This window comes from Tursiops truncatus, chromosome 20, assembly GCF_011762595.2.
Source record: "Tursiops truncatus isolate mTurTru1 chromosome 20, mTurTru1.mat.Y, whole genome shotgun sequence".
In the NCBI taxonomy this organism is placed as follows: Eukaryota; Metazoa; Chordata; class Mammalia; order Artiodactyla; family Delphinidae; genus Tursiops; species Tursiops truncatus.
The window spans coordinates 31,171,883-31,185,525 of record NC_047053.1 but is presented as its reverse complement, the minus strand read 5'-3'; the positions used below and the strand labels follow the sequence as shown (position 1 = coordinate 31,185,525).

Genomic DNA, 13,643 nt, shown 5'->3' with positions numbered 1-13,643 from the left:
TAAAAGATTTAATACCAGGCTATTTTTTAGGAGAAAAGTGACGAAAGCCTATACAACCATGACAAAAGGAATTCAGGTTGCTGTAAAGGTTTAAGAAAGAAGCCAGACTTCTAAAACTGAGCAGAGAAACTTAGAAAATAGACTTTGTTATCCATGAGTATGCAATACCTGATTTGTTAAATAGTAGGTTAATTTACACAAATTTAAAGCTTACTAAATCCTATAATCCATTTAGTAATTTCAACATTATATTCACCTTAGAAGCTTGTCTTAAAACATCCACCACGACTTTGACTGGTAAGCCTGTTGTGATTTCTTTCATTGCCTCAATGCACCATTTGTATGCCTAAAAAATATTTACAGAAGAGCAAAACCTGTGATATATCAAATTGACAATATTTAATGAAGTGATTATGAATTTTTCCTGCAAGCTTACAAGTACTTGAATAAGAACACATATAAAATATTTACACTTAAAATTTTCTCTCAGAGGCTGAGTCTTCTTGAAAGTGTAAGTTTGTTACATTTTTCTTTGGATATGTGACACATATTCAGGAAATCAGAGGCATGTTCTTTGTGGCCCAGAAGCCTTTGCACATACCGTTCCCTCTGCCTTAAAATACATTCCCCTCCGCCCTCCGACCCCTTAAACCACCTAAGTTGTCCTTCAGGTTTCAGCCCTAGACTAGGTTTCCTGTACTTTCCTTCCCCTACTGTAACACTTATTATTTTGTATCTTAATTGCTTGTTTAGTTGAGTGCTTACTTTGTGCCAATTATTGTTCTAAGCACTTTATGTGCACAAACACACACATTTAATTGACACAACACCCCTTTGAGATATGTACTATTATTATAGGAAAACGAGGTGCAGAGAGGTTAAGTACTAGGCAATGTGCTGGCACATAGGTATCTACTGGGGAGCACAACAGAAAATGTCCTTCGTCTCCTAGTGCTTAGTGGGGGAAAAAAGCAAAATAAATTACTTTATAGATAGTAAGAACTGCTTCAAAGAAACAAAATAATATTATGAAGGGCTCACAAAAAATGTGGGGAAAACAAATTGAAAATATTACAAAGTAAACATTTGTTTTCCTCTGTAAGCTTCCATCTCTTCCATTCCACCTAAAAGATGTAGCTATTCAGAAGCAATTTTGATACAAAAAGGAAATATATGAGATTTAGGCCAAAAAACCTGATTTGTTTGTAAGATACTAAATAAGCTGATTTTGTTCCAGAATAAGAAGGTAAAATCTATGGTAAGTTGTAAGTAATACTGCTTTTAAAATATTTACTGCCCCTCCTCGGGGAAAGATAAAGTTCCCTTCCACATTAAAGACGAGAATGGTTATGTGAGTTCCTTTAGCCAAAATATTAATTAAAATATAAGCAGAGTTGAAACATGGCATTTCTGGGAGAAAGCTCTAAGAACCAGTAATCCCTTCCCCATAATGCTTCTGCCTTTGCTCAAGGCTGGTAATGTTCTAGATACAGGCTGTTCCACAACGCAGGGTTTTGATCAAAGTATAGAGGGGATGTTAAGCAGAGCCACAGAGATCCCAAGATGGGATGTAGCATGAGCAAGAAATAAACTTCTTTATTCCAAGTCAGTGCTGTTTAGAGGTTGATACTACCTTAGCATAACCTAGCCTACATGGACTAATAACAGAATATGGTGATAATTCATCAAACTATTGATATATCCTCAAGATTTGTGTACTTTTCTGTAGATACAACGACAAATTTATAAACTATCGAGATTATCCAAGAAACATCTATAGACTTAAATATTCCTCATGAATGTGCGAGTTGCAAAGATCATGAATAGGACACAGTACGACACCCCAATTCAAATGTTCAGAAAGAAAATAACCGTCAATTAAATAGTAACTGCCTAGTAAAGAAAGTGGAAACTGGTGGGACTTCCTTGGTGGTCCAGTGGGTAAGACTCTGCCCTCCCAATGCAGGAGCCCTGGGTTCGATCCCTGGATGGGGAACTAGATCCCACATGAGGTAACTATGAGCCCGCATGCCGCAACTAAACACGCTGCAGCAAGGATCCTGAGTGCCGCAATGAAGACCCAGTGCAGCCAAAATAAGTAAATAAATAAAAATAAATATTAAAAAAAGAAAGAAAGAAAGTGGAAACTGGTGAATAAAAGGTACTTTTCTTCCACTGAATACATCAGTGAGTCTGGACATATTAAGGTGGGTCTGGAGCTGAGTACATGAGTAAAAAATGGCAAGACATGACTCACTTTATAGAACAGAAAGAAGGATGCAGGGCAGTATGAAAAACGAGGATGAAAAGAAACAATGAAAGAGGAAACAGAGATGGCCAAGATGAGGAGGACATATGCAGAGAGATAAAAAGATGGTGGGGCACCTGAAGAATTTTTTTTTCTTTTGGGTGTACCATGCGGCTTGCGGGATCTTAGCTCCTCAATCAGGGACTGAACCCGGGACCCCGGCAATGAAAGCACTGAGTCCTAACCACGGGACCGCCAGGCAATTCCCAGAAGAACTTTTAAGGTAGGTATTTCTAATACTTGAACTGTTGCTGTTTACTTCATTCTCATTTCTAGTAAAGGCTATCCACACAAAGGCCCTCTGTGAATGGGGTTCTTTGTTTTTGGTGTGTGGAAATCATAGAAAGGGGCCAAATTCTATATCTGGGTCAATAAGCTATGGAATAGTCTGCATAAAAGGGGCGGCAAAATAATCCATCGACAGAACGAGTTCAGCAGACACAGCAACTCAGCATCAAAAATAACCGAAGAACTTACATAAACCTCCTGAGAAAATTGAGGCATGCTGATAAGGATTTTAGATTTTAACACATACACTTAACGACTTAAAAAAATTTCCCCCCAACTTTACTGACGTATAACTGACAAATAAAAATTGTATATATTTAAGGTGTTCATGATGACTTGATATACATACACACTGTGAAATGATTATCACAATCTAATTAACACATCCATCACCTCACCCTGTTACCTTTTTTGTGTGTGATGAGCACACTTAAGATCTACTCTTAGCAAATTTCAAATACACAATACAGTATTAACTATAGTCACCACACTGTACGTTAGATCCTCAGAACTTACTCATCTTATAATGAATTGTTAAGCTTTCAAAAACAGTTAATGTAAACAATGAGGCATGCCTATTAGAATGGCAAATATCTAAAATACTGACAACACCAAATGCTAGCAAGGATATGGAGCAACAGGAGCTCTCATTCACCGCTGGTGGGATGTACACTGGTACAGACAGTTTGGCAGCTCCTTAAAAAACTTATACTCTCACCATACGATTCAACAAATGCATTCCCTGATGATACCTCTTAGATATTAAAAGCAGGATGATCCTAGCACTGGGATTGTAAACATCACTTCACAATTATTCTAGAATTCTCCAGTTTCACTTCTAATGGTGACTTTCTTTTAAATATGGAACATACACGTTATTTATATTACAGGGTAAAAATTGAGATAGGGATAATTTTAAAATATGAAAGCTAAATGACAGCTATCTGACAGCATAAAGTAATTATGATATTCTTCCATAAATAAAGGAGTTAAGCTTACACAGCTCACTTCTCAACTATGTATTCATTAGCTCCAAAGCCTTAATTTAACAGTATAAAGACAAGAATGAGGCTATCTTTCTCATAATGAAGAGACAGAAGCAAAACAATGCAATAAAGTATAAATAAAATCTAGGTTCCCACTGAAATGAATGCCTTCAAGTTATGAGAATTCACCCAGAGCTACACATCCAATAAAAAAGCACCTATTAAAGGTTCATTTAATAGAGCATGCCCTCAAAATAATTTATGCAGAGATACATTTGGTCAAATTAAAAACAAAAACAGGCTCTAAACTGTATATGTATGTTTAAAATCCATCTCACAGAATAATCCTTTTGCCTAATTTAAAATATTCCATTACAAATGTATATTGCTTTAAGTAAACCTAATATGTCAAAATGAGATCTATTAAAACAAATATGACATTATACGATTTATCTTTTGTTTTATAGATACTTACTGGTCACAGTGAAATGTTCTTCAAAACACTCACCTCATCATAGTGACTTTTTGCAAATAGGAGTGCACACAGTTCTCCATAGAGTGCAGCTCTGTTTGCTTGCTGGCCGTGTTTTGAGAGTTTATCCATGTATGTCTGAGCTAACTTAAATGTTTCTTCACCCAAATGATATTTGCAGTTTCCATTTCGCACATGAAGCAATCTGCAGAAGCAAAAATAACATTACTCTATTTCTGATAGCTATTTCCAGCATGGGAGAACCGATAACCTCTTACTGATCACTATGTAGCACCCAAATGAGTTAAGGTCGCGAGACAGAAGAAATGAGGCAGCACTGGAAAACAACCATCCAGCTGAAGCTGGGACCAACTAATGCACAGAAAAAAGTATATGCTCGTTCCAGAAAGCTACCTATGGTTATCTCATCCAACTTTGATTCCTTATCTTCTCTAAATATTTTGTGTATTTGTGACTTACCATGTGCTACATTTATCACTTAATTCTTTTTGTTCCAAATCCCAAAGTAATGCAGTTTCATTATAAAAAATTTGGAAAACAATGAAGACAATAAAAATCAACATGAAATTCTATTACCTACCATTACTTTCCATTCTTTTTTTTAGTATATTCGTGCAACCCTTGATCAGTTACCACTCATTTTATGTTGCTTCATAAAAGTTGTTTTTACTTATCTTTCCAGTAAGATAAGTTCACTGAAAATAGTGGTACTGCCAGTTCTTTCTTTTATAACCTTTATCCTCTATGGTGGAAAAATACAGAATTCTTTAACAAAGTATCTGTAAAACCATGCTATCTAGTTGTTGTTGGTTTTTTAAAAATATTTATTTATTTAGGCTGCACTGGGTCTTAGTTGTGGCACGTGGGATCTTTAGTTGCAGCATGCGGACTCTTAGTTGCGTCATGTGAACTCATAGTTACAGCATGCATGTGGGATCTAGTTCCCCAACCAGGGATCGAACCCGGACACCCCGAACTGGAAGTGCAGAATGTTACCCACTGGACCACCAGGGAAGTCCCAAAACCATGCTACCTAGTGATATGTAAGAGTAGTAAAATGCTTTAGGTCAGAATGAGGTCAAGATAGCAACAGACTATACATCTGTACAGACCATACAAGACAGGAGAACAGAGTGAGGACTGGACATATATTTATGTATCTATTATAATGTTGGCTAAAACATTATGTCCATATATCATGCTAAACATTATGTCCATGTATCATGACAATTTTCTGAAAATGCTCAGCCCTGAGATGGAACAAAATATAAACGTAATTTAAAAGAAAACCAAGTATTAAAAAAAGAAAACCAAGTATGAAGAGGTTAGGAAGCATTCTTCAGGAGTATTAAATAAAACCCAGATACTTAAAATCTAATTTTTATATCTATTCCAAAAATATTAACAGATCAATGACCCAAGATGAGAAACACTCTTAACAATCTTCTGATGTCTATCATTCCATTGTACAGTGAGAAAAAAGAGAGTACTTTTAATTTACTTTTTTAAAAATTGAAGTCCAGCTGATTTACAATGTTGTGTTAATTACTGCTATACAGCAAAGTGACTGTTATACATATATACATATATATACACATTCTTTTTCATATTCTTTTCCATTATGGTTTAATCACAGGATACTGAATATAGTTCCCTGTGCTATACAGTAAGACCTGTTGTTTATCCATTCTATATATACCAGTTTGCATCTGCTAATCACAAACTCCCAATCCATCCCTCTCCCGCTCCCCTCCCCCCTTGGCAGCCACCAGTCTATTCTAAAAGAGTAATTTTAAATTATCAGTACTATTCAATAAGGTAGCAAATATTACACAATGCCACTGTGTATCCTCCCAACACTCACAATACAGTTACCTGCTTTTAGAAAAGACTAAAGCCCTCAAATAAAATAATACAGTATTGAAGTTAATAAAAAGTTCTGGGGACTTCCCTGGTGGCCCAGTGATTAAGAATCAGACTTCCAATGCAGGGGACGTGGGCTCGATCCCTGGTCGGGGAACTAAGACCCCACATGCCGCAGGGTAACTAAGCCCGCATGCCACAACTACTGAGCCTGAGCACTCTGGAGCCCGAGTACCACAACCAGAGAGCCCGCACACCACAACTACTGAGCCCACACGCCACAACCAGAGAAGCCCACATACCGCAATGAAGAAGAATCTGCACACCACAACGAAGACCCAGTGTGGCCAAAAAAAATCTGAATGGAGTATCTTTCATATTACAAAATTTCAACTTAAAGAAGAAATAAATATAATTATCAGGCAACTCTAGAATGGTGAGTTCATTAGATTTATATGTTAAAGCAGAAATATAAAAGTAGAAAAAATATGTTTTGTATACAGGCAACTTTTCATGCTAAAGTAAGTATACTCATACAGAATAAAGAGACAATATCACTTGACAGTCAAATTGCTGATCTAATGACCAAGCAGTCTGCAATGATCCCTGTCACTATGAAAAAAAAGTGAAATCTAGTAAAATATTATAGTAAAAAGAAATATATACTTCAGATGATAAAGTTTTCAGAGACTCTCATAGTCAAGTATTGACTGAACACCTATATGTGCCAGTCATTTCTATTTCTCTAGGTGCAAGGGATCTAGTGGTAAACAGGAGAGAAAGAATTCATGACCATAAGAAGCTTCATTCTAATAACGGAGGCACTATATAATGGGGGAAAGACAGCCTCTTCAATAAATGGTGTTGAGAAAACTGTACAGCTACATGCAAAAGAATCAAACTGGACTACTTGCTTATACCATAAAAAATAAATTCAAAATGGATTAAAGGCTTAAGTGTTAAGTCTTGAAACCACAAAACTTCTAGAAGAAAACATAGGTAGTAAGCTCTCTGACATCAGTCTTTGTAATTTTTTTTTGGGGATATATCTCCTCAGGCAAGGGAAACAAAATCAAAAGTAAACAAATGGGACCACATCAAACTACAAAGCTTTTGCACAGCAAGGAAAACTATCAAAAACCCAAAAAGGCCACCTACTGAATGGGAGAGGATACTTGCAAACAATACATCTGGTAAGGGGTTAATATTCAAAATATACAAAGAACCCATAAAACTCAACATCAACAAAACAAACAACCCGATTAAAAAATGGGCAAAGATCCTAGGTATTTACCCAAAGAAAACAAAAACACTAATTAGAAAAGATATACGCACCCCTATGCTCATTGCAGCATTATTTACAACAGCCAAAATATGGAAGCTACCTAAGTGCCCATCAACAGATAATGGATAAAGAAGATGTGATATATATACACGATGGAATATTAGCCATAAAAAAGAATGAAACCTTGCCATCTATAACAACATGGATGGAACCAGAGGGTATTATGCCAAGTGAAATAAGTCAGACAGAGAAAGACAAATACTGTATGACTTCACTTATAGGTGGAATCTAAAAAACAAAACAAATGAACATAACAAAACAGAAACAGAGTTACAGACAAAGAGAATGAACAGGTGGTTACCAGAGGGGAAGGGGGTAGGGAAAGAAATAGGTGAGGGAGATTAAGAGGTGCAAACTTCCAGCTGCAAAATAAATGAGTCACAGGTATGAAATGTGCAGTACGGGGAATACAGTCAATAACTGTAATATCTTTGTATGGTGACACATTGTAACTAGACTTATCTGGTGATCATTTGAGTTGTACAGAAATATCGAATCACTATGTTGTGTAACAGGAACTAACATAGTGTTGTAGGTCAATTATACATCAAAAACAAACTCATTGAAAAAGAGATTTGTGATTAACAAAGGTAAGAGGTGGGGGGAGGGGGAATCGGATGAAGGCAGACAAAGTACAAACTTCCAGTTATAAGATAAATAAGTACTAGGGATATAATTTATAACATGATAAATTAACACTACTGTATGTTATATATGAAAGTTGTTAAGAGTAACTCTTAAGAATTTTCCTCACAAGGAAAAAATTTTTTTCTATTTCTTTAATTTTGTATCTGTATGAGATGATAGATGCTCACTACACTTGTGATAATCATTTCTCAATGTATCTAAGTCAAATCATTTTGTTGTACACCTTAAACTTACACAGTGCTATATGTCAATTATATCTCAATAAAGCTGAAAGAAAAAAAAGCTTCATTCTAGTGGGGAAAAGTGTATTAGGCAGACACACACCAATTAAGTAAGACAAAGATAAATGCTACGAAGATGATAAAAACGGGGTGATATGATCAAAGCCTTCTTAAAGGAAGGGCTTAGGGTAGATAGGGAAGAATTCTCTTGCAGAGGTAACATTTGAGTTGACACTTAATGATGAAGCGGCAATCATGGGGGAAGCATGTTCCAAAAAGAAGGAATAATGAGTGCAAAGGCCCTGAGAAAGGGAAAAAAGTTCTGGCATAATCAAAGAACAGTAAGAAGGCCAATGTGTCTGGAATATTTTGAATAACAGATTATATAAAGAGAGATGAGAAAGTAGAGAAAAGAAAGATTTTTATAGGGTCTTACTGGCCATGGTAAGTCATTTTGGTTGCAAAAGTGAGATTACTTGATTTATGCTGTAGAACAACGCTATCTAATAGAACTTCCTGAAATGTTCTATACCTGCTCTGCTCAATTTGGTAGCCACAAGCGGCTACTGAGTATCTGAAATCTGCCTAGTGTGACCGAGGACTGACTTTAAATTTTTAACGTTAATTAATTTTTTTTTTAATTTTTAAAATTTATTTATTTATTTATTTTTGGTTGCATTGTGTCTTCGTTGCTGTGTGCGGGCTTTCTTTAATTGTGGCAAGCGGGGTCTACTCTTTGTTGCGGTGCACGGGCTTCTCATTGCAGTGGCTTCTCTTGTTGTGGAGCACGGGCTCTAGGTGCGTGGGCTTCAGTAACTGTGGCACATGGGCTCAGTAGTTGTGGCGCATGGGCTTAGTTTCTCCGTGGCATGTGGGATCTTCCCGGACCAGGGCTCGAACTGGTGTCCCCAGCATTGGCAGCAGATTGTTAACCACTGTGCCACCAGGGAAGTCCCATAATGTTAATTTAAATAGTCACATATGGTTAATGGCTACCATACTGAACAGTGCAACTCTACAAAGATTGCTCTGGTTGCAGTGTGGAGAATGGATTATAGTAAAGCCAAGAGCGGAAGCAAGGCAACCAGGACAGAAGATATTACAACAGCCCAGAAAAAAAACCCTTGAGAAAAAAAGGATTGGTATAAGAAATACAGATTTGATAGTTATCCAAATGGCTGAATGAGAAAAAAGTTAAATTTAGAGAATGAAAAGAACAGTGCTCACCAATCATTTCTACAATACTAAGAACTGCATTTCCAGCAAACTTCGCTATAGGTATTCTGCCTAAAAATTAGTTTCTGGAAATTATTTAGTAATTGGTGGGAGTAGCAGACTACATATTTTATGCCAGAAAAGCACAGCTTGATATTTTCTCCAGTCTCCACTGATGATCTATTGAAACAAAGGGCAAATTCAACATTTGGAGACTCTTCAGGGTCTGTGTGTCCATCTGCGCTGACAATGAGCAGGATGCAGGATCCAAAAAACTTTTGGTCCAACTGAGGATCTAATTTTGCCTCAACGTTCAGCCTAATAAAAAGGCAGGTTCTCAAGGCTCTCCAAATGTGGCACTACCATGTAAGCACAGTATTTTATTTTAATAGTTTTTAAAGATAGATTTTATTTTCTAGAGCAGTTTTAGATTCACAGCAAAACTGAGAAGATACAGAGATTTCCCATATGCCTCTAGCCCCATAGTATTTTATCTTTATGACAACGTAAAATCATAGCTACTTGATCAATAGCTATTATCAAAAGCAATTACTATGGGACCTCCCTGGTGGTGCAGTGGTTAAGAATCCACCTGCCAATGCAGGGAACATGGGTTCGATCCCTGGTCCGGGAAGATCCCACATGCCGCGGAGCAACTAAGCCCATGTGCCAAAGCTACTGAGCCTGCGATCTAGAGTCCACGAGCTACAACTATTGAAGCCCGTCGCCTAGAGCCCGTGCTCCGCAACAAAAGCCACCTGAATGAGATGCCTGCGCACTGCAACAAAGAGTAGCCCATGCTCGCCACAACTAGAGAAAGCCCGTGCGCAGGAACAAAGACCCAATGCAGCCAAAAATAAATAAATAAGTAAATTTAAAAAATAAATTTAAAAAAGCAATTACTATTTAATTAGTTAAGTTATTCATTGTTTGAAGTGGAAAATATACAAATCTAGAGGTCACTAGTTTATAAATATATTTACTATAAGATTGAGCAAGATGACTAGTTAGATCCTCATTAGATAGACATGACAAAAATAAAATCTTAAAAGTAAACCCAAAGGAAAACATTTCTCTCCTGCCTATGCAAGCATATTTTTCTATGAACTACTTAAGAATTTTAGAAATAAACGATAAACTGAAAGGGGAGGGTTGGGTAATTAAAAAAAAAGACTGGTGGGCTTTTAAAAAAATTGTAGTGAAATATATAACATGAAATTTGTCATATTAACCATTTTTAAATGTACAGCTTGGTGGTATTAATTATATTTACCACGTTTACAACCATCACCACCATGCATTTCCATAACTTTTCATCACCCCAAACACACACTATAATATACAATAGCTTCCCATTCTCTCCTTACACCCCCCAGCTCCTGGTAACCTTTAATCTATTTCTCGTTTCTATCAATTTGTCTATTCTAGGTATTTAAGTAAAATCATACAGTATTTGTCTTTATATATCTGTCTTATTTCACTTAGAATATTACTTTCAAAATTCACCTATGTTGTAGCAGCCATCAAAACTGGCAGAATAATATTCCACTGTATATACGGTTGACCCTTGAACAACGTGGCGGGGGGAGGTTAGGGACACTGACCCTCCAGGGCAATAAAAAAAAAATCCACATATAACTTTACAGTCAGCCCTTTGTATCTGTGGATTCAACCAAGAGTAGACTGTGTAGTACTGTAGTATGTATGTACTGGAAAAAAAAAATCCGTGTATTAAGTGGACACTTGCTGTTCAAACCCACGTTGTTTAAGGGTTCTTTTGTTGATGGATACTTGGGTCATTTCCACCTTTTGGCTAATGTGAAATATTCTGCAATGAACCCTAACACACAGGTATCTGTTTGTGTCCCAGTTTTCAATTCTTTGCGATATATATACTTAGCACTGAAACGGCTGGGTCATATGGTAATATTTTTTGCTCAGCTTTTTAAGGAACCACCAAACTATTCCATACCAGCTGCTCCATTTTACATTCCCATTAGCAATGCATGAGGATTCCAATTTCTCCATTCTTATTAATACTTATTTTGTTTCTTCCTTCCCTCCCTTCCTTCTTTGCTCTCCCTCCCTCCCTCTCTCTTGTTCCTCCTTCCTTCCTTCCCTCCCCCCCTTTCGTTTTCTTTTCTTTTCTTTCTTACATTACAGCCAAATTGGCAGATGTGAAGTGGTATTTCATTGTTTTTGATTTGCATTTCCCTAATGACAAATGATGCTTATTGGCCATTTACATATCTTCTTTGGAGAAATGTCTATTCAAATCCCTTACCCATTTTTTAATTGGGTTGATTGTTGTTGAATTGTAGTACTTGAAATATTCTGAATACTAGACCCTTATTTGATATATGATTTACAAATATTTCTCCTATTCCATAGGCTGTCTTTTCACTTTCTTGATAATGTCCTCTGATGTACAAACGTTTTTAATATTGGCAAATTCCAATTCGCCTGTGAAGAGAGATAGTTTTACTTCTTTCTTTCCAACACAGATGCATTTTATTTTATTTTAGTCTAATTGTTTTGGCTAGAACTTTCAGGACAAAGATGAATAGTAGTAGTGAAAGCAGGCATCCTTGTCATGTTCTTGATCTCAGGGAGGAAGATTTGAATATAATGTTAGCTGTGGGTTTTTCATAAATGCCTTTTATCATATTAAGGAAGGTTCCTCTATTCCTAGTTTTCTGAATGTTTCTATCATGAAAAAGTGCTGGATTTTGTCAAATGTCTTTTGTGTCAATTGAGATAATCATGGTTTTCACCCTTCATTCTACTAATGTGGTGTATACTGCATTAATTTTCTTAGGTTGAATCACTTCTGCGTTCCTGGGATAAATCCCACTTAATAATGGTGCATAATCCTTCTATATTCTATTGCATCCAATTTGCTAGTATTTTGTTGAGACTTTCTGCATTTATATTGATAGGAGATATTAGTCTGTAATTTTCTTTTTTCTTCTCATGTCTTTTTTCTGGTTTTGATATAGGTTAATGCTGGCCTCATAGAGTAAGTTAGGAAGTGTTCCTTCCTCTTGATTTTTTTTAAGACTTTGAGAAGAACTGGTGTTAATTCTTTTATTTTTTAAAAAATATTTATTTATTTATTTGGCTGCATCGGGTCTTAGTTGCAGCACGCACAATCTTCATTGTGGCGGTGGATCTTTCGTCGCGGCAAAAGGGTCTTTGTTGCAGTGCACGGGCTTCTCTCTAGCTGTGCTCAGGCTTAGTTGCCCCACAGCACATGGGATCTTAGTTCCTTGACCAGGGATCGAACCCGCGTCCCCTGCATTGGAAGGCAGATTCTTAACCAATGGACCACCAGGGAAGTCCCTATCTTCTTGTAATGTTTGGTACAATTCACTACTGAAGTCTTCTGGTCTTGGACTTTTCTTTTTTGGAAGGTTTTTGATTACTGATTCAATCTCTTTGTTATAGGCTTGTTCAGAATTTTAATTTTTTTCTTGGGTCAGTTTAGGTAACTTGTGTATTTCTAAGAAATACCTGTCTGGTGTGGTTTTAATTTTAAGTGGGGAAGCAAAGCACTGTGAGATGTAGCAGATACTGCTGGCTCCCTAACCAAGTCATCCTTCCCATCTCATGCTTGTTGGCAGAACCCTGATTTTGTTAGACGCTGACCCCCTTCTCATAGGATTCATAAGTAAATCATGATTAGTTTAAGCCAATACTAACATGGTGATCCCATTCAGATTGCCACTGATTGATTCAGAGGTCAACAAATGACCTAGCTCTGGTTAATGAGACTCAGGGGTACGTCAGCTAGGTGGTTTCTGAGAAAGGCTCCTTTGTCATTAGAGATAAAATATGGTCTTTCTTCTGCTGGACAATGTGGAATCTGCATGTGATACCTCAAACCACAGCAGCAGTCTTACAACCACTGGGGACAGAGGAGCCAGAAGATGGAAAAAACCTAGTTCCCTGATAACCTCTATGAATTCTGAATTAACCCATCCTGGAGGTACTCGACTTTGTATTGATTATCTTTTTAATCAAATTCTTTGTATTTTTAGGGTGCTGTGTTTATGTAGAGGGCTACTATCTTATTTGCCATACATGGGTTTATGACTTTTTTGTGGATTGTACATTATCAATATCCCTTTTTTATCAACTAATGGTTTTTATCCTGAATTCTGCTTTTATTGTTAATATTATTGTCTAGGGGTATTTTCTTTTAACAATATATAGCTGGGTTTCATTTTTTATTTATTTTATTATTATTATTTTTAAAGAATTGTTTTATTTTTAA

General features: G+C 36.5%; 1 protein-coding gene across 1 annotated transcript in view; it reads right to left on the bottom strand.

Moving 5' to 3' along the window:
- Positions 1 to 13,643, bottom strand: part of APPBP2 (amyloid beta precursor protein binding protein 2) — a 70,139-nt gene that overhangs the window by 15,359 nt on the left and 41,137 nt on the right. The window contains exons 5-6 of the mRNA XM_019945450.3: positions 4,091 to 4,259; positions 257 to 346 (exon numbers count right to left, since the gene is read on the bottom strand). Coding sequence (XP_019801009.1) covers positions 257 to 346; positions 4,091 to 4,259 — 259 coding nt within the window. The remainder of the gene's footprint in view (positions 1 to 256; positions 347 to 4,090; positions 4,260 to 13,643) is intronic.